Source organism: Prionailurus bengalensis, chromosome B3, assembly GCF_016509475.1.
Source record: "Prionailurus bengalensis isolate Pbe53 chromosome B3, Fcat_Pben_1.1_paternal_pri, whole genome shotgun sequence".
NCBI classification, from domain to species: Eukaryota; Metazoa; Chordata; class Mammalia; order Carnivora; family Felidae; genus Prionailurus; species Prionailurus bengalensis.
In genome coordinates this window covers 126,261,415-126,283,093 of record NC_057355.1, presented here as the reverse complement: position 1 = coordinate 126,283,093, position 21,679 = coordinate 126,261,415, and the positions used below count along the sequence as shown (strand labels likewise).

At 35.1% G+C, this 21,679-nt stretch overlaps 1 protein-coding gene across 1 annotated transcript in view; it reads left to right on the top strand.

Moving 5' to 3' along the window:
* Nucleotides 1–21,471, top strand: part of GTF2A1 (general transcription factor IIA subunit 1) — a 44,013-nt gene extending 22,542 nt beyond the window's left edge. The window contains exons 7-9 of the mRNA XM_043556775.1: nucleotides 2,735–3,055; nucleotides 8,825–8,914; nucleotides 17,218–21,471. Of these exons, the coding sequence (XP_043412710.1) occupies nucleotides 2,735–3,055; nucleotides 8,825–8,914; nucleotides 17,218–17,325 (519 nt within the window). The 3' untranslated portion in view covers nucleotides 17,326–21,471. The remainder of the gene's footprint in view (nucleotides 1–2,734; nucleotides 3,056–8,824; nucleotides 8,915–17,217) is intronic.
* Nucleotides 21,472–21,679: the final 208 nt, after the last annotated feature.

Below are 21,679 nucleotides of genomic sequence, written 5' to 3'. Positions count from 1 at the left end.
AATTACTCCTGTATACGTCACAGCTTAACTTACATTCAGTATGTTTAAGACTAAGTTGTCATTATCCTTGCTTATCTTTCATCATCCCTCCGAACATGTTTTTCAGTCAGTGGCACCACTCTCCAGCTTCCTAAGCCTCCCAAGTTATCTGGTATTCATTCAACAAATATTTACTGTGTGGCTGTGTATCAGGGTCTTTGCAAGGGACTAGAGATTTAAGAGTGAACAGGGCAGGCATGAATCTAGTTTCATGAAGCTTATACATTTTCTGGAAGTGGGTGTGGGATGTGGGATTCTCCCCCCTCCTTTACCTTTAATATGCAACATATGACAAATTCCTACCAATTCTTAATAGCTCCTTTTTTTCAGACTGCAGTTTTAACATGTTTGCAGTTCCTTAATATGTTTGAAACTAGTTTTCTTTTCTCAGACTCTCCTATCATTTCCTTAGTTCATGCTTTCTTAATTTCTCTCTTAAAATACAATTATCGTCTCAGTACTATATATATATATATATACACACGCGCTATATACTATGTGTAAAATGTGAGCGGGGCACCTTGGTGGCTCAGTTGGTTAAGCGGCTGCCTTCGGATCAGGTCATGATCTCGTGGTCTGTGAGTTTGAGCCCTGCATCAGGCCGTGTGCTAGCAGCTCAGAGCCTGGAGCCTGGTTTGGATTCTGTGTCCCACCCCTCCCCCAGTAGTGCTCTGTCTCTCTCTTTCTCAAAAATAAATAAATGTTAAAAAAAAATTTTTTTTAAAAATGTGAAGGTGTGTGTATATACATATGTATATATATATATAATTACACACACTATATACATATATATATATACACACTTTAATACTATATGTTATCCTCCCAATTGATTTCCCTGACTCTAGTCTTGTGCCCTCCTAACCTGTTACTCTGTATTTGTAGTTATTTTTCTAAAATCCTTAAAATAATGATTTCCCCTTGCCTATTGGAAAAAGTCTAAACTCCTCAGCATGGTTCACAGGATCTTTGGGTTTTTTTGGATCTTGTTTTTTTGTTCTCTTCAGGTTTATTTCTTGCCATGCTTCTAGTTATCTGGTTCAGCTGCTGTTTAGATCAAAGTTAAATATTTGTATCTACTTGTGTGCCAGGTGTTAAACTCTTATACTATGAAGACAAAGAGGAAAGAGAAATGGTTATTTTCTTGAGGAACTTAGGTACTTTAAAAAAGAGACACATAAATACATAATGTTTGTATAATAGTATGAAGATAGAGGTAAGATCAGAGAAGCATTAATCCATCTGATATACAGCTTTCCAGATTTTCTCCTGCTATTACTTTTGGGTTTCACTTGATATTACTCTTCTACTTAGAATGTCCTTTGGCCTTCGTTCCAGCAACTCCCTCCACTCCCGCTGCCCCCCAGGCAAACCAGCCAACTGACCAAATGGAAAAACCTGGCTAATCTTCCAAGCACAAATGAACTCAAGTATTAACCTATTAGGAAGGCTTCTCTGACCATACCTTGTCCCTCAAGCTGAATTTAATACTCTGTCCCGTGTTTTCATAACATCATATCATACTTCTGTTACACCTTCTGTCTTTTTTTTTCTTTAAAGTTTGTTTATTAGAGCGTGCAAGCAGGGGAGGGGCAGAGAGAGAGGGAGAGAGAATCCCAAGCAGGCTGTGCACTGTCAGCATGAAGCCCAGAGCTTGAACTCCGAAACCAAGAGTTGGACACTCACCCAACTTGAGCCACCCAGATGTCCTTAAGCCTTCTATCTTCTTGAGTTGTTTTATTGCTTTGCCTATGCACCATTAATCTGCAAACTTCTTAAGAGAAATATTGTTTTATTTTGCATTCCTTGAAACTAAAGGCAAGTAATTGCCATTCATTGTTTTTATTTATCACTAGGAAGTCTCTGCTTTTTATTTATTAGGAAGTATAATTATAAATATGTTTATTATAAAAGATATAATTAATATTTGTTGATATGTTCTTTTTGAGTTGTGGTTTACCTTAGAATTCCAGATGCTGAAAGGAACTTGAGAAATTGTCTGATCTGGTGTGGTTGCATGGTTAGAATCAGCTGGGCAGCTTTAAATGATTACATTTCTGCTCACACCAGTTAAATCAGAATAATAGGACTGGGGCCCAAGTACCAGTATTTTTTAAGTTACCAGGTGGTTGTAATTTGCAGCCAGGGTTGAGAACCATCGATCCTAGTATAACAGTGAAGTGACAAAAGCCAAGGGAGGTTAAGTGACATGCCTCTGCTACATCTCTATCTGGGATCTTAGACAAAACTAGGACCTAAGACTTCACATTTCCAGTGCGGTGTTCTCCACAGGGAGGCAGTGTAACATAATAATTAGAGCAAAGTCAGAAAGTCTAGCTTAAGATTTTGCCTTTTAGTGAGTGGCAGGTTGGTGAGTTACTATACCTATCCATACATCAAATAAATAAACTTATATGTAACTCTTAGTACAGAATCTGCCATGTACATATACATAGCAAGTGCTCAGTAAATGAAACCGTTATTTTCAGGAAATCTTTTTTCCTTCAGAAATTTGAATGGTAAAATGGAAGCGGATCAGTATACTAAACATTCCTTTTATGCCTTGGTAGTTTTAACGGTGTGAGATACGGTCATTTTTGGTGACTCTTCAGCTTTTAGGTCTGTCTATGTACCACATGAAACTGAGCTGCTTGGTCCTCTGACTAGTTTCTAATATGGGTTTCTTTTGCCTTAGGTACTGGCCCCTCTTCCTGGAGGGATTTCACCACAGACGGGTGTCATCATTCAGCCACAGCAAATCTTATTTACAGGAAATAAGACTCAAGTTATACCTACAACAGTGGCTGCACCAACACCAGCACAGGCACAGATAACTGCAGCTGGCCAACAGCAACCACAGGCCCAGCCTGCTCAGCCACAAGCTCCATTGGTGTTACAGGTTGATGGAACTGGGGATACGTCATCTGAAGAAGATGAAGATGAAGAAGAAGACTATGATGATGATGAGGAGGAAGACAAAGAGAAAGATGGAGCTGAGGATGGGCAGGTAGAAGAAGTAAGTTTGTAGTAAAAGACTTGAAACGAGAAACTATTAGTTTCTTTTACCCGGTGCCGAACTGATGAATTATATTCTATTTTTTCAGAGGCCGTTAGGGTATTATACAATACAGATTTTAATATAAAGTTAGATTTTTAACCTAGTAAGGGTTTTAAATTTTTCTGGTTGTATTTATCTTCATGAAGTATTGTTTCATATAGCTGACAATAAAAAAATGTGTATCAAATTGAGTTGTATTTATAAAGGGGGTGGAGACAGTGCACGTAATGCTAGTTTTCTGGCTTATGCATTCACGATATGGTTTAAACATACGACATTGGTAGAACAGATAAATATGGTTAATCTTTTGCTTCAGTAATTAGGAAGGTATGGCAACATTTGGGAAGAGAGGAAACTTGAGAAAAAAGGTGAATGTGACTTCTTTTTGGTCTGTATTCCATATCAGTTCCTTACATCACTTTATCTACTCTTAGTGTCCATCATGAGTTAAGCAAAGTATTCTTTCTTAGTCTTTCTTAGTTATGTATTTCTAGAAGTGTATATCTTTGTTTATATATCTTTGTTTTCCTTAGTGTTCTTGCTTAGTTACTTGTGTTCAAGGTGACATTTGTCTTAACAGTTTTCGTTGTTACTGCTTTCTGCAACCTAAGATGTAAATTTGTTTATCCTAGTACAAATTTCTTTAAATTATCTAATGTTTTTTTAAAAAATATTTAAGATAAAAACATCCTTACATCCACCTCTAGTTAAACATAATCCTATACTTTGTTCAAGTCCCCTGAGTGCCTCGCCCCAATCCCCATTCTCTTCCCTCTTCCTTCTGTCATCAGAGTAACCATGCTCATGAATTTTGTGTTTACCATCTGTATTTATATTCCTGAAGAGCATATTGTTTGATTGTGAATGCCTGTGTATAACATAAATGGAGTAATTTTTGTATTCTTCTGCAGGTTGACTTTTTTTTCCCTCAAGGTGGTATTTCTGAGGTTCATCTAAGTTACTGCATATACCTAGAATTATTTTCACTGTTGAATATACCATAGCTTATTTATCCATATCTGATGTGATGGCTTGTGTCTACTTGTTTACTGTTATAAAATATTTTGGAGTGTGTCTTCTGAGGACACACGCATGACTTTTCTTTTAAGTGTTATACCTAACCATTGAATTACTAGATTCTAAGGCATGCACATCTTCAACTTTACAATAAAATGCCAGATTGTACTAATGTCTTCACTGATACTTGATATTGTTAGGCTTCTTAATTTTTGGCAGTCTGATAGGTAGAAAGTGGTGTTTCTTTTTGGTTTTAATTTGCATTTCCTTGATTAATCATGATATTTATCATCTTTGATTCTTTCATGTTTTCTCAATTGACAATTAAATATTAAAAAGGACAGCTTTTCTTACCTCATTGGCTAAACCTTCCAGAACAATATTGATTAAGAATAACAGGCACCCTTATCTTGTTTTTGTTTTTTTTTTTTTAAGTTTGTTTATTTATTTTGAGAGAGTACATGCGTGCAAGCAGGGGAGGAGAAGAGAAAGACGGGGAGAGAGAATGCCGAGCTCCACTGAGTGTGGAGCCACGTAGGGTTCAATCTCAGGACCCTGGGATCATGACCTGAGGTGAAATAAAGAGCCACATCAAGAGACGCTCAGCCACTGAGCCACCCAGATGCCCCTTTCTTTTTTTTAATTTTTTTTTTTTTCAACGTTTATTTATTTTTGGGACAGAGAGAGACAGAGCATGAACGGGGGAGGGGCAGAGAGAGAGGGAGACACAGAATCGGAAGCAGGCTCCAGGCTCCGAGCCATCAGCCCAGAGAGAGCCTGACGCGGGGCTCGAACTCACGGACCGCGAGATCGTGACCTGGCTGAAGTCGGACGCTTAACCGACTGCGCCACCCAGGCGCCCCACTTATCTTATTCTTAATCTTAAAGGGAACCCTTTCTATGATTCACTATTTAATATAATGTTTACTATAGATTTTTTATGGATATCTTTTCTCTGGTTAAGGAGGTTCTCTTTTATTCAAATTAACTAAGAGCTTTGCTTTATTTTTTATATCATAAATAAATATTGAATTTTATTAAACACTTTTTCTGCAACTATTAGATCATCATACAATTTCTTATCCTTAATCTGTTATTTATAACTAATTGCACTAATTGGTTTTCTACATGTAAACCAATTTTGTATTCCTGGGATAGCATGACTTGAGTATTGCCCTTTTTGTGAATTGCTGAATTACTTACACTTAGTTCAGGATTTTTGCATGTATATTCATGAAAAATACTGTCTGATTTTCTGTTCTCATGCTCTTTTTTACTAGGTTTTCAGGTTTATGATAGTCTTATAAAATGAATTCTGGCAAATATTCCATCTTCCTTGGACTTTTTTTTTCTAAGATTATACTTAATTGTTCTGTGAATATTTGTTAAAGTATGCTGTTAAAAATATCTGATGCTAGTAATGTCTTTACTCTGTTCAAGTATCTTTCTTTTTGAGACTGAATAAGTCAACATTTTCTAGTATTACATATTTAAATGTTTAATTAGCATAAAGTTAATGATAATCTTTTTGGTGTCAGAATCATATGTAGTCATTTCCTTTTTTTTAATATTCTCATTTCTGATATTATTTGTGTCTTCTTGCCCTTCTTGTACAGTTTTGCCAGAGGCATATTGATTTCATTGATGTTTTTTAAGAATCAACTTTTAGCTTTATTCTCGTTAGTGTATTTTTTTCTATTTCATTAATTTTTGTTGTGACTAAACTGTTTTATTTGTAGAGAATATGATCTGTGTGACGGGACTTGCTTTATGTGGTCACTATTTGCATATTTTTCTGTATATTTGAAAAGACTGTTTTCTGCAGTTGTTTTGTTTTCTGTATGTACCATTAGAATTAGATTGTTAATCGTTTTCTTTGGATAGTCTACTTACATATCTAAGGTAAGATATGTCTACCTTACTGAAATTTTTTGTGTGCTGACACCATCATTGATTACTGAGTGAGATATGTTCAGATCTCCTACTATGATGGTGGATTTGTTTTGTTTTCATTATGCTTTTTATAATTTGAACCTAAAAATGGATGTACATAAGCTTAAATATGTGTTTTCCAGTGAATTGAACCATTTATGATTATATAGTTTCCTGTTTTATCTACAATTTTTTTCCCCATACAGTCTGTTTTGTGTGACATTAATAGAGCCATGTCAACTTTGTTCAGTTAGAATTTGCCTGCCTGGTATGGCTCTATTCATTCTTTTACTTCGACATTTTTTTGGATCCCTAAGTTTTAAGCGTGTCTTTTTTATGTGAAATACTGCTATGTATGCTGTCATGTTACAAAATTTTTATATGGGCCAAGACTATTCAGTAGGAAAGAATGGTCTTATTCAACAAATGTAGCAACCAAATATCCATCCGCATGCAAAACAGTGAAGTTGGACCCCTACCTCACACCATATACAAAATTAGCTCTTAATGGGTCAAAGACCTAAATGTAAGAGCTAAAACTATAAAACTCTTAGAGGAAAACAGGACAGAAGCCTCACAACACTGGTTTTGTTAATAGTTTCTTAGATGGGACACCAAAAGCACAGGGAATAAAAATAATAATAATAATAATAACATGGACTTAATAGATTAAAAACTTATGTGTGTCTAAGGACTATGTCCAAAAAGTGAAAAGACCGTCTACAAAATAGGGGAAAATATTTGCAAATCACATACCTGATTAGAGCTTAATATCCAGAATAGAGAACTTTTAAAATTCTACAACAAACAATTCTATTCCAAAATGAGCAAAGGACTTAAATAGACATTTCTCCAAGGAGGATATACAGATACCCGACAAGCCTGTGAAAAAATGTTCACTATTACTGTTTATTACAGAAATGCAAATCTCAAAACCACAAAGAGATACCACTTGATGTTTACCCGGATGGCTGTAATCACAAAAGAAAAAAGGGAGACAGATGTGGGACACGCCTGGGTGGCTCAGATGGTTAAGTGTCCGACTCTTAATTTGGCTGAGGTCATGATCTGACAGTTGTGAGATCGAGCCCCGTCTCAGGCTCCACACTGAGCCTGTTTGGGATTCTCTGCCTCTCTCTCTCTCTCTCTCTCTCTTTCTCTCTCTGTCTCTGTCTCTGTCTCCCCCTCTCCCCCCGCCCCCCCTGCTCCCATGCACTCTTAAAAAAAAAAAAAAAAACAAAAAAAACGCTAATAAGAGAGAGACCAGATACTGTTGGGGATGTGGAGAAATTGGAATTCTTGTGCATCGCTGATGGAGATGCAAAATGGTGTAGCTGCTGTGGAATAGCAGCTTGGGGTTTGGGGGTTCCTCAAATGTTAAGCGTGAAAATATCATATGACCCAGCAATTCTTCTAAGTATATGTATAGGAAAATTGAAAATAGGTATTCAAACAGACGCTTGTGTGTGAATGTTCAAAACTGTTTACAAAATCCAAAAAAATGTAAATAACCCAAATGTCTATCAGTTGGTGGAGGGACAAATTAAAATGTGGTTTATCCATACAACGAAGTATTATTTAGCCAGAAAAAGGAACAAAGTACTGGCTTATGCTACAGCATGGATGAACCTCACACATTATAAGTTAAAGAAACCACACCACAGGTTATATGTGTATATTGTATGTTTCCATTTATATGAAATATCTACAGGTAAATATATAGTGACAGAAAGCAGTAAGTCGGGGGCTGGGAAGAGGTGGGAATGGGGAGTGACTGCTTAATGGTAAAGGTGATGAAATTATTCTGGAATTAAATAGTGGTGATAATTGCACACATTGTGAATGTACTAAGTATGATTGGTTGTACACTTTAAAATGGTTAAAGTGGTGAATTTTATGTGAATTTTACCTCAATAAATTGCTTTCACATTTACATTGGTGATATCTATTTTAAATGAAAGAATACATATACATACACATGTATGTGAGATACAGGCCTAGTTATAGACATAGACTTAATACCACCTTATTTTCCTTTCCACTTTTATTTTGTCCTGTCTTCTCTTTCTCTGTTAATTAAAAATCTGGGTTATATCTTTTATCCTCTCAAATAACTGAGGTCAAATTTAATATCTTTGGTCATTTTATACACTAGTTAGATCTTGGTCTTTAATTCTTTTGGGGACTGAGATCCTTTCCCACCCTTCCACAGGTCCCCTTTTCATTTGAATGCCTTAGGTAATTATACTGCAAGCCTCTACCATTACCATCAGAATGGTAGACCTGCTAATATTATAAACAGTCTTAGTCCTCAGTGTTGTATACACAAGCCAGACTCCTAGCCTGTTTTAGAGCCCCTTTTTCCTCCAACTTCACCATTTTTTTCCCCTTTTACTCTGCTACTTCTGGTGGTACATAATGCCATTATCTCATTAAACCTTTGTATTTTCTTAGGTCCCCTTCTAGGCATTTAAACAGTTATTGAAGAGAATAATCGTGTGCTATTCTGAAAGAATGAAGGAAATAAAATCTCTTTTCAGACTTTAAAGTTATGTAGCTTAACTACTTTAATTTTTGGTTTCTTGCTGGCATTTCAGTAACCTTGGCAAAGTCTTAACCATAGCTGATTAACAATATGTTTGTGGTGTATATGTGTGTGTGTGTATGCTTCTATCTGACCCTTCATTCTCGAAGAACATCAAAGTCATTGTGTATTAGAAGGGGCTTTTTCTAGTAACACGTGAAGTATAAATAAATCCTGTTCTTTCTTATTTGTAGGAGCCCCTCAACAGTGAAGATGATGTGAGTGATGAGGAAGGACAGGAACTCTTTGATACAGAAAATGTTGTTGTATGCCAATATGATAAGGTAAGGATTTTATCAGATTACTGACATTTTTTTTGTTATGATTTCTTCCCTAAATATCTGTTCTACCTTGTTCAAACATTTGGGCAGCTAATTGATGCCTCTTATATTCAGTATAAACAGTGAATGAAAACATTGTTATAGTTGATTATTTTAATAAAATGAGAAATTATTTATGTAGCTGTACATTTGAAAAATGTTACAGTAAAATCATGAGGAGAGGTAGGCGTTTTCCAATTTACTCTGTCTTCCACTTAAGTAAACAGAGCCACTCTGAGGTTGTCCTTTAACATTAATAATCTAGTGGAATAACCCCATTTTCCCTTTACTTCAACTACTTTAAAACTAAAAGGCTTTAATTGAATTCTGTCACTTTTTTTTTATTACTAAGGACAGAACTAGGGCAATAAGCAGGACTGATAACAAATAGATGTGTTTTTACCAAAAATCATTTAAAAAATTACTCAGCTTTGCTTTATTTTGGTAGCATTAGGTATTTTTAAACTAGGTGTGTGAGAATTGGTTATTGAATCTTTGTTTTCCTAGTTCTCCGGAAGGATGCTACCATCCAAGTATCTTTGTTGTAGTTATAGGCATTATTGTTGAGATTTTGTTACTTGCTGAAACATTTAATTTGGAATAAAATTGTTTGCTGATTATAATCATTAAATTTATAATAAATCTACAAAGTATATTGCACTTATAATTTAATTTCAGCAGTGGTCTTTACAAAATGATGAAAACCCTAACCGAACCAATTGGGTTTTTGTTTGTAAGCACCACTCATTCATGAAACAAATACTTACTAAGTATCTACATGTGCCAGGCACTGGAGCTGCAATCATGATTATGCAAAATTTGTACTCTGCATGAATTTCCTTAACAAATGATGAAGAGCTTAAATTTGTGTTGCTTCTATAGAAATGAATTTCTTAGTAGCCATGCTTATTGCAAAGAGAACTGTAGGGAAATGTCAAAACAATGAATCTTAACATTTTGTAATGAAAAGGTAAAGTCAAACCAGTTAACTTATCAGAGAGATTACGGAATAAAATCCGTGAGGCCATTGATACCGAATTACCAGAGCATCCACTCTTGTACTGTGTGACTTTTGGATAAGCTTCTTAAAACCTTATGTTATAATAAATGTAATTTCTTGTTACATTTATGTAGAGGAAGAGTATTAAGGTTAAAATAGATACCAATAAACCTTTGTTGTCAGAAAATGTGAAAAGGAACCTCATACAACTAAATTATCCAGAACACAATTTCTTTTTTTTTTTTTTTTTTAATGTGTATTTATTTTTGAGAAAGAGCTTTCAAGCATGCAAGCAGGGGAAGGGCAGAGAGAGAGGGAGATAGACAATCCCAAGCAGGTTCTGTGCTGTTGGCACAGAGCCTGACGTGGGGATCGAACTCATGAAACATGCATGAGATTATGACCTGAGCTGAAATCAAGAGTCAGACGCTTAACTGATGGAGCCACCCAAGCACCCCCAGAACACAATTTCACGATGACAAGAGGTCAGATTTATTGGGCTAGGGAGGCCTTTACCCTAGCTAGATTGAAGAATATACTTCTCAGTATTTTCATATTATAAGAATGGTTGTATTCTCCTTTGTTATAAATTTTGCATATATTTAAAATGTTCAAATTGGTTTGATTTGCTCCTAAAAACATTTTAATGTTTTAAACAGAAACTCAAAATAGCTTTAAATAGTATATTGAATGATAAACAATTGTAAAGTTTACAGAGATCTAATTTGTAGAATCAAATGAGTTCTGGAGGGCTGGGCTTGATGTTTTAGTCAATGATAAAGAACGCTGGTGTTCTATGAATTTGTTAAAATAGGGTTGGATATAGTTTGAGCAACTTGTATTTTAGGATTTTATATTTGAAGCCTAAACTTTAGAATTTCAATAATGAGTCAGTTTTAGACTACATTATCTTATTTATAGAAAGAATAATGAAGTCAATGTTGCCAATCAAAACCATAGTTAAACCTAATAATGAGGCAGAATTCTCTCTTATTATGAATAAAGACTGATGGCATTAGGTGTTGAGGCTTCAGCTTTATTGGTAATTTTACTTAATATGCTTGAAGTGTTGAGTATATGGACTATTATTTGACCCTGAAACTTTTCTACATTTGCTTTTTGCATGTTGTCTTACAGCAGAATGCCATCCATTTCTTTACTTGTCTGGGGAATTTCTTTTTCTGGGCTACTTATCACTTTCTTGTTTATATAATCCCATTGTCGTTCAGGTTGCAGTCACTTGCTTCATGCTGGAAATAAATTTGTATACCCATTTTTGGATAGCTACTACTTTCTCTGTAGGAGTGGTAAAGAAAAGAGGAAACAGAGGCCTTTTCATTCAACAAACATAGTGTCTATGATGTACCAGGAAACTGTGCTAGGAGGTTGACATACTCTAGTGAACAAAATAAAACAGTTCCTGCCATTAGGAAGTTTAGTCAAGGGAAACAGATGCTAAAACTTAATAATAAATTATTATGGTATGTTAGAAGCTGATAATTGGTATGGATAATTGGTAGGAAAGGGACAGGTTACAGTTTTTAAAAGGTTAGTCTTATTAGATCTTTTGAAAAATAACATTTGAACAAGACTTGAAGAGAGCTGGGGTGCCTGGGTGGCTCAGTTGGTTGTGTCTCTTGATTTTGGCTCAGGTCATGATTTTCAAGGTAATGGGCTCGAGCCCCACTGAGTGGAGAGCCAGCTTGAGATATTCTCTCTCTCTCTCTCTCTCTCTCTCCCCCTCCCTCCCTCCCTCCCTCCCTCCCTCCCTCTGCCCATCCCCTGCTCACACTCCCTTTTGCAAAATAAATAAACTTAAAAAACAACCCAAAAAAAAACCTCTTGAAGAGAGTTAGCCTTGTCATTATCTGGTAACAGAGCCTGCCTGTTGTGTGTGAGGGGTGGCACAGGGGCCAGACCAGAATTGTTGGACTGGGGATGCAGGGGAGGGGATATAGTAGTAGATTAAATCAGAGGTAAGTGGGGGCAGGTGGTGTGGAACTTCGCAAGGATGTGGGTTCTTGTGTGTGAATTGGGAAGTTACTGGAAGGTTTCAAATAGATGTAGTTATCACTTACATTTTAATTCTAAAAGGATTACTTTGCTTTCTTTATTGAGAGTAGATTGTGTAGAGGAAGCAGAGGTGAAACAAGGAGACTAACAGGATGTTGTAATCCAAGTGAGAGACAATGGTGAGTCAGGCTTGGGGGGATAGTGTTGGAAATGGTGAGAAGCAGCTGAATCTTGGATATGTCTTGAAGGCAGAATCAGCAAGATTTTCTCTTCCTGGCTATGTGGTAGAAAAGAAAAAGAGGAATCAAGAATGATTCCAACATTTTTTGATGAGGACCCAGAAAGAAGAATGGAGATGCCATCAGCTCAGAAGGGAAAGGCTGAAGATGGAGCAGGTTTGAGAGAAGAGAGTGATTGGTTTGGGATTTAAGTTTGGTATGTCTTTTGGAATTCAAATCATCCATCTTAAGATGTGAGGTTTAACATCTTATCTACATAGTGTATTTTTCAACCAGAGCTATAAGACCACTTAATGCAAGAGTTTCTGCCCAGTCTACAGTTTTAATTTTATGTTGCTCTATTTTCTTGTACTAAGTAAGAAAAATTTGGTAAATATTAAATGTGTATATAGTTTAACTCAGTGATCTAGGGGAAAAGTATGACAGTTTTCAAATACATGAAGGGTGTATATATATATATATATATATATATAAAATATATATATATATAAAATATATATAAATATATATATAAAATATATATAAATATATATATGTGTGTGTGTGTGTGTGTGTATTTTGTTTGTTTTTTGTTTTTTTAATTAAGTCCCTGAAGGTAGAGTTAGGATCAGTAAGTGGAAGTTTTGAGAAAGCAGATTTCAGTAAGCGGTAAAATATGAAAGACTTGTAGAAAGCAGCCCAGAATGGAATAACTTAATTTGCAATTCTTTGACACTACCCCCCCCCCCACCCCCTTCCAATCCTACTTAAGCAGACAGTGAACAGCAGTTTGCCAAGAATATGCTATGGAAATGTTTACATTGGGAAGTTAGACTGTGGAATTTTAGGAATGAGTTCTCAGAACGTATCTGTACAAGTGAACATTTCTGGATAATTATATGAAATGACCTGGTTTAGTAAAAAGTGGGTTGGACCAGAACTTGAGAATCATCTTTGTCACTTATTAGCAATATACCCCTGGTCAACTCATTGAACGTCTCCAGGCATGATTTCCTCTTTTGAATATGAAAGCCTAACCTATTCAATTTTGAAGTCCCTTTAAACCAGAGAAGAGGGAGAACGGTTGGTCTTTCTTTGAAGATGTGGAGCTTGAACCGAAAATTGAATGATATATGGGACTTGGAAAAGGAAGAAAGGTCATTTCAGTTGATTAAATTTTGTGACTTCTTTTTCCCCTTAAATCCATGAATTGCAAACAACTAAAAACTATAAATGAAAGTAAAGATGGGAGTGCCCAAGGTCTGGTCCAGTTTGAACACTGCCATTCCCCCTTTGGCTTAATTGCAGATATACATAGTTTTTGAAATCTAAGTAATCAGATATATTTGTTAAATACTGCCAAGTATAAGGTTCCACGTTAGGTCTTGAGAAAACGATGTTTTACTTTGGTAGGAGAAAATAATTTATATATATATATATATATATGCACACTTAGAAATGATACTAGAAATGTGTTTAGGAATACCACTGAAAATTAACAATTAGACTACTTTTTGAGGCACCTGGGTGGCTCATTTGGTTATGCATCTGACTCTTGATTTCAGCTCAGGTCATGATCTCATGGTTCATGAGATTGAGCCCCGCATAGGGCTCTGCGCTAACATTGCAGAGCCTGCCTGGGATACTCTTGTCTCTCACTCCCCCAACCCCCACCACGTGCACGCGTGGTGCTCTCTCTTTCTCTGTCTCTCTCTCTCAAAATAAATAAATAAAAAAAAAAAGTACCTTTAGCTGATGTGATTAGGGAAAGCTTTGAGAATAGTTATTTTTGAGGTGGATCTTGAAATAGGAATTGAATTTGTAAAAATGGGAGCAAGGGATGAGACTTCTTTTGATTGAAATAAAGTCTTTGAGAAATGTGGAGGTAGGAAGTAAGCTTGGAAGGTGAGTTGTTACCAGGTCATTTAGAAGTAGAAATAGTCAAGCAGAGGTGATTGGTTTTTTTTTTTAGGGTTTTTTTTTTTTTAATGTTTGTTTATTTTTGAGAGAGAGAGATAGAGTGGGAGTAGAGGAGGGACAAAGAGAGGGAGACACAGAATCCAAAGTAGGCTCCTGGCCCTGAGCTGTCAGCACAGAGCCCGATGTGGGGCTTGAACTCACGAACCACGAGATCATGACTTGAGCCAAAGTCAGACGCTTAACTGTCTGAGCCACCCAGGCGCCCCTCGAACTCTTGTAAAACATAGAAGAGGGAACATTCTACTAAAATCATTTTATAAGTTCAATATTACCCTGACACCAAAACCAGACAAGGACACCACAAGAAAAGAAAAGGCCAATATTCCTCATGAACACAGATGCCAAAATCCTCAATAAAATAGCAGCCAGCTGAATTCAACAATTGAGATGATCATATACCATGACCAGGACCAAGTGGTCTTTATTTTAGGGGATCCAAGGATGATTCAACATACACAAATCAATCAATGTGATAAAAAAATTTTTAAACTTCTTTAATTAAAAAAATTTTTAAACTCTTAAGATCATTTCAGTAGATGCAGAAAAAACATTTGGCTGAATTCAGGATGCATTTATGATAAAAACTCAACAAAGTGAATATTAGAGGGGCCGTATGTACCTCAACATAATAAAAGGCACTCATGACAAACATGCAGGTAACATACTCAAAGATGAAAAGCTGAAAGATTTTCCTCTAAGATCAGGAACAAGATGGGTGTTTAATTCTTGCCATTTTTATTCAACATAATAGTAGAGGCTCTAGCCAGAGCATTTAGGCAAGAAAAAGGAAATAAATAGCATACAAATTGGAAAGGAAGAAGTAAAACTGTCACTATTTACAAATGACATAGTATTATATATAGAAAACCCTAAAGACTCCACCAAAAAAACTAGTAATTCAGTGAAGTTGCCAGGTATAAAATCAATATACAAAATATGTTGCATTTCTGTATGCTAATAAACTATCAGGGAAGTCAAGAAAACAATCCCATTTATAATTACATCAAAAAGAATAAAATACTTTGGAATGAATATAACCAAGGAGATGAAAGACCTGTGCACTGAAAACTGAGACATTGGTGAAAGAAATTGACGAAGACACAAATAAATGAAAAAATATTTTGTGCTTATTGATTGGAAGAGTTAATATTAAAGTGTCCATACTACCTAAAGTGATCTACTGATTTAGTTCAGTCCCTACCAGATTTCCAAGGGATTTTCATAGAAATGGAACAAAAAATTCTAAAATTCAAAAGACCCTGAAAAACCAAAGGTAACTTAAGAAAGAAAGAGGCATCATGCTTTTTGATTTTATTCTATATTACAATACTGTAAAAAAACAGTATGGTATTGTCATACAACCAGACGTTCAGATCAGTGGAACAGAAGAGAGCCCAGAAATAAATCTACATATACGCAGTCAATTGATTTACAACAAAGGAGCTAAGAATATACAGTAGGGAAAGGACAGTCTCTTATATGAATGGTGCTGGGAAAACTGGGCAGGCACATGCAAAGGAATGAAACTGGACTGCTATCTTACAACATAAGATGGATTAAAGACTTGAATGTGAGATCTGAAACCATAAAACTAGAAGAAAACATGGAAGTAAGTTCCTTGACATGGGTCTTGGTGATGATTTTTTAGATTTGGCACCAAAAGCAAAGGCAACAAGAGCAAAAATAAACGGGAATACATTAAACTAAAAAGCTCCTGCACAGCAAAGGAAACCATCAACAAAATAAAAAGGCAACATACAGAATAGGAGAAAATACTTGCAAATTATATATCTGATAAAGAGTTAATACCCAAAATGTATGGAAGCTCACTCAGGTCATGATCTCCCAGTTTGTGAGTTTGAGCCCTGCGTTGGACGCTCGCTCTCTCTCTCTGTCTCCCTCTCCCCCCCCACCCTCCCTCCTCACTTCTGTCTCTCTCAAAATAAATAAACTTAACAAAATAAAAAGTAAATAAAACATGGGCAGAAGAACTGAATAGATGTTTTTCCAAAGAAGACGTAAAATGGCCAACAGGTACATGAAAAGGTACTCAACATCACTATCTGTCAGAAATACACATCAAAACCATAATGAGATACCACCTCATACCTGTTAGAATGACTATTATCAAATGACAAGAAAAACAAGTGTTGGTGAGGTTGTGGGAAAAAGGGAATCCTTGTACACTTTTGGTAGGAGTGTAAATTGGTATAGCCACTGTGGACAACTGTGGAGGTTCCTTGAAAAATCAAAAATGGAACCACGTATGATCCAGCAGTTCTGCTTCCTGGGTAGTTATTCGAAGGAAATGAAAGCACTAACTCTGAAAGGTTTATGTCCTCCCATGTTCATTGCAGCATAATTTACAGTAGTCGAGACAAGGAAGCAACCTAAGTGTCCATCAGTGGATGGGTGGATAAAGAAAACATGGTATATGTTTATATACACATGATGTATTTGTATATTATTGTATGCAGCCATAAAAAAGAAAGGAGGCTTGTTTATGACAACTTGGATGGACCTTGAGAGCATTATGCTAGGTGAAGTAAGTCAGAGAAAGGCACATACTGTATTATTTCACTTATTTGTGGATTCTACAACAACCAAGCAAAAATAAACCAAAAAACAACTGAACTCATAGAAACAAAATGGTCATTGCCAGAGGCCAGGGGTTGGAGACTGGGGCAAATGTGAAGGGGGTCAAAAGTACAAACTTGCAGTTATAAAATAAGTAAGTCCTACAGGTGTGAAATACAGCATGTTGATTATAGGTAATGCCATATTATATATTTGAAAGTTTTCAAAGAGTAGATCTTAAAAGTTCTCATCACAAGAAAACAAATTTGCAACTATATATAGTGATGAGTGTTAATTAGACTTATGATCATTTTATAATACCGAATCATGTTGTGCAGCAGAAACTAATGTTACCTGTTATCTGTCAATTAAAAATAATTTGTAAATGCAATAATGTACAAGACAAAAGTTTTTTTGATGTGAATGGGTTTTTGTTTCCTATCTTTTGTATCTCTTATTTTCTTTTTTTGTTTCTTTAGATACACAGAAGTAAAAACAAATGGAAATTTCATCTCAAGGATGGCATTATGAATCTTAATGGAAGAGATTATATATTTTCCAAAGCCATTGGAGATGCAGAATGGTGAAGAGTTGGTTTTTATTTTATAAATAAACAAAAGAAACTTAAAAAAAAATTTTAAGTGGACAGTTTGAAACTTGGGACATACACCAACCAAAACTTAACTTCTGCATGTCAGAAAAGTGCAGTAGAATCAAAGCTACTGGAACAAAGAGACCTTGACAACATAGACACTACTTCTAACTGGCAAGCCATGGAACTGTAGCACCTGGGGTTGTTGGGGTGGGGGAGGCTGGGGTTTTGGAAAACCATAATTGTCGATTTTAAATACAGGTACCTGCCACCAGTAATTAGCATGTAAAGCTTTGTCTATATTCCTTCCTCCAACTTGGGTTCAATCAGAAGATATTTGTTGGAACGAACTGAAGAAAATTCCCTTTTGATAGATTGACCTGAAACTGCTTATTGTATGTGGTTATATTTGGTAAAAATTGCGTGTGAGCTTTTTACAAAAGGGTAAGAATTATGGTGTTGAATTTTAAGTCACTTGTATAAGGAAACAATTTAGAACTCTCATAATAGGTCTTAAATATTTTTACTAGCTATTCTCCCTCAGTAATATATACCTCTTCCTTCCCTGCTTTATGAAACATCTGTTTAAGAGTTAAAGGAAGTAATCAGTGATCACAGTTTGGAGACAGAATTTGACCCAGGAATGGATATTTATTTTAATTAGGTTCTCATTAAATGTAATTTAAAGGCTTGGGTCTCATTGAGTTGAGCAGAATTAAAATGATGACTTCTGTTTCCTTCCAGAAAAATCATATTTGTTTTTTTTGTTGTTGTTTTTTAGTCCCATACCTTAAAAAGAAACCCCAGAGTGGCTCCTCAGGAATACAGTTTTAGTTCACAGAGGTACCATCTAGCTGAAATTACATACACATGAATAGATTTTTTTTCCTGTTGGACTGAAGAATATGCTTATATATGTGTTTAATTTTTAAGCTAAATATTCAGATAATACTCTGTATTGATTGAAGCATTCATTGGGCAGGTGGTGAGGACCTGGATTTTTCTTAAACGATTTAGTAACTATTAAAGTTTCCTGTATTTACTAGTAAAGAATTTAAAAACTCTTCTAATTGGGGAAAAAAAAATACTTAATTGCAACTTTGTAATTTGAGGGGAAATTTTGGGGGTTAGAGGGGGATGGGCCACTAAGTACATATTTACCTCTCTTTGATTTGGTGGCCCTTCCAGGCCATTGATAATGTATACATGGGCTCCAGTTTGCACATCGAGAAGAAAGCATAGAAATTTGACTTGTATATTAAGAATAATAGAAATTTAATATGTATATTAAGAATACACAGCTTTGTATTCTGTAAGGGGCTCTAAAGAACAATGTGGCAGTGCTGTGTTCCGTGTGAACTAGTTGCCTGGGAGAACTGTAGGATCACTTGTCTTCACCTATATTTTCTTATAACTAATTCTTTTCATGGTCTATCTTGGCAAAATTCACATGTGGTAAAGTTACTCATATATTGATTTTTTTTTAAGTCTTCCATTTTTGTCTTCCTTTTTATTTGCCTTTATATGTGTTTCTAGAAGTAACATAGAAACGCTTTACATTCAAAGAGAAACTGTGAGCTATTATATGTTTGTTTTTTTAACACAGATCTTTAAACTTCTCAAAAAGGCAAATCAATTTGTGTGTGTGCGTGTGCGTGCGTGTGCGTACTTACTTCCCACCCCACCCCACATACCATCTTGGACCCTTTAACTTATGTTCTGAACTTTGGTGTAAATGATGGTTTCTAGCATGCTAGTAGTTAGGTTTTATTTAGATGCCATTAACTGGTAATACGGTTTTAATTTTTACTCTATTTAGTTTTTTGGAGGCGAGGTTTATTTACCCCACTACTCTCAAAGCACACACAGGTTTTTTTCTTTTTGTTAGTGAGACTGGGAGAAGAGAAGGGAGGGGGTGAAATCACAGAAGTCCTGTTGTTCATTTGTCCTTCAGTATAGTTGTTAGTAGGTTTATATTTACCCAATGAAGAAGTCAATGACCTGAACTACCTATAAAAGTTAGCAGGGCTGCAATGTTGATTGAAACCCTTTGGCTATCTCGTAGTTCTGCTACTGAACCTTGGATTACTATATGATATTCAGCTCATGTCTATGTAGACAAACATTTGTATTCATAGTAGAATTGTGTACTGGCCTGTTTTTATAACGTTTTCAAACATGAACAACCACTGCTTTCAGAATGACTCACTAGGGCTATTTTGAAGCAGGAAATAACCATTTGTATTTGCACCTGTATATTGCATATTAATTATGGCATACTTGGCAAATGCTTTTCTTTTACCTGTGAAAATTCTGAAAGCTGGTCCAAACAACACTGCATACCAAATTGTGCTCTTATATATTACTGCATCGTGTTCCTTTTTAATCAAATAGAATGTTTTAGTTTTATTATAGTGGCTTGCTATAAGAATGCCACTTGCTTCTCTTTTACTGTACTTGAATTCTTAATCATGCTTTTAATGTATTTAACAAATCATTTCATTAGGTTCCATAAAATGTCATTCCTTTGAAAAGGCAAGGATTCCCACTTTCAGATTTTGAAAATGAAAATAACATGTTACTTTAAAGAGGGAAAGTAGTTCAGACTTGGTATTATGAAAATAAGTAAAGGTTTCAGAAGAAGATTTCTTTAGATTTGCACAGATGGTGATGGCACCTTTTATTCCAAAAAAAAAAAAAAAAAAGATTAATGTTAACAGTGCTAAGGAAAATTTACACAAAATTTTAGGTAAAGTGGGGAAATGTGTGCCTTTCAGTATATGTACCCTTTTTTTGGTGGTCATTTGTATAATCAGACCATTTGAATTGCCTGAGAGCACATTTAATTTCTGTAGAGAGCCACATTTGGCTAAACCAACTCTAATGTGCAATTAGTTTCTAGAGTAAAATGTCTGTTATATGAGGGGGATCTTTATATTGGGCTTTTATATTTTTTTTAAATGTTCACATTTAACATTTCTTTCTGTTAATTAAATGCCATCATATCACATTTATATTGTTGCCTCTTAAAATCAAAGCCACCTTGATGTTATTCTTAGTAATACATCAGGATCTGAGCGATGTGTATAGTGATTAAAATGTGTTCTTGAAGAGCGTATTCTAATAGATTTTCGTTTTAGACAGCAAGAACATAAAAATATAATAGCTTTTGTATAAAGATTTTCTTTTGCTATATGAAAATCAAGGATTTGGTTTTCTTTTTTCTGGCTTTTATGGAGGAATAAAAAGGGTTGACTCCCTCTAAGAGTAATTTTTGGTTATCTTATAGCAATAATGTCACCATTCTTTTCAAAAGGTAAATATGCCTTGTACAGGAATGTAGACATAATTTCCTCTTGGGAGTTCCCTTTACAACTTTGCATTTTCTTCCACTTGAGAAAATTCCTATATTTTCAGATTATTTCATCTTGAACTTTTTTGAGCTTTTGTGCAATGGAATATTTTATTGATCCATCTTTGAACATTTTCATTTTATCTCATGTCTGTTTCCCATCTATCTGTCAGCTATTTCAGATTTTGAATTCATTGGTTAAAACATAGTTGCTTTAAATAGTTCCTCATGAGTTTATGTTAAATAGTTTTGCATTTTAATCTGTTATGCTATGGAAATTATTCTCAAGTTTATAATTCCCTTTTTAAGCCTGCCTTAGTCTATCTTTTGTCATTTTTATGATTTAAGGAAGAACTTTAAACACCGAGCTTACTATTTTTGTTTATTTTGAGGAACAAGAGAACAAGAACAAGTTCTTCCCTTAAGGGAAGAACTACGTGGAATTAGTAACTACTATTTTAGTCAAGGTTCCTTAAATCAGTCCAGTATGTGTCAGGGCTACAATTTTGGGGGAGGGGCTAATCCTTTTGCTGTTCTGAGCTACTATTGTCAACTGCTGTTGTACATACTGTTATGTGTAAGGGCGTAAATATATTTATTATGTTTGTAAAATTCATTCTGTACAATTGCAGATCAAGGTTGCTCTTCTGTGATATACAGGATATTATGTTTTAAAGACCATCTTGGAATACAATTAGAGAACTTAGTATTTTGATGTACTAAGACCTATTTTAAGTTTAATATTTTACCTTTGCAAAAACTTTAATTAAAGATGTTATTTAAAAAAGAGTAATGTTGCTTGCTTTGTTTACTAGTGTATAATATTATGTAGCTAACTGAATAAAACTATACAGTTTAGAAAGGAAAATACATTGTTAAGTTCCATTTATCAAAAAAAAAGGTTATTAAGTTCTATACCTTTAGGGTGGGATGACAATCTGAATTATTAAACTGTATTACAAGTTCAGAATAGCTTTAAAAAGAATAGTTGTATTTT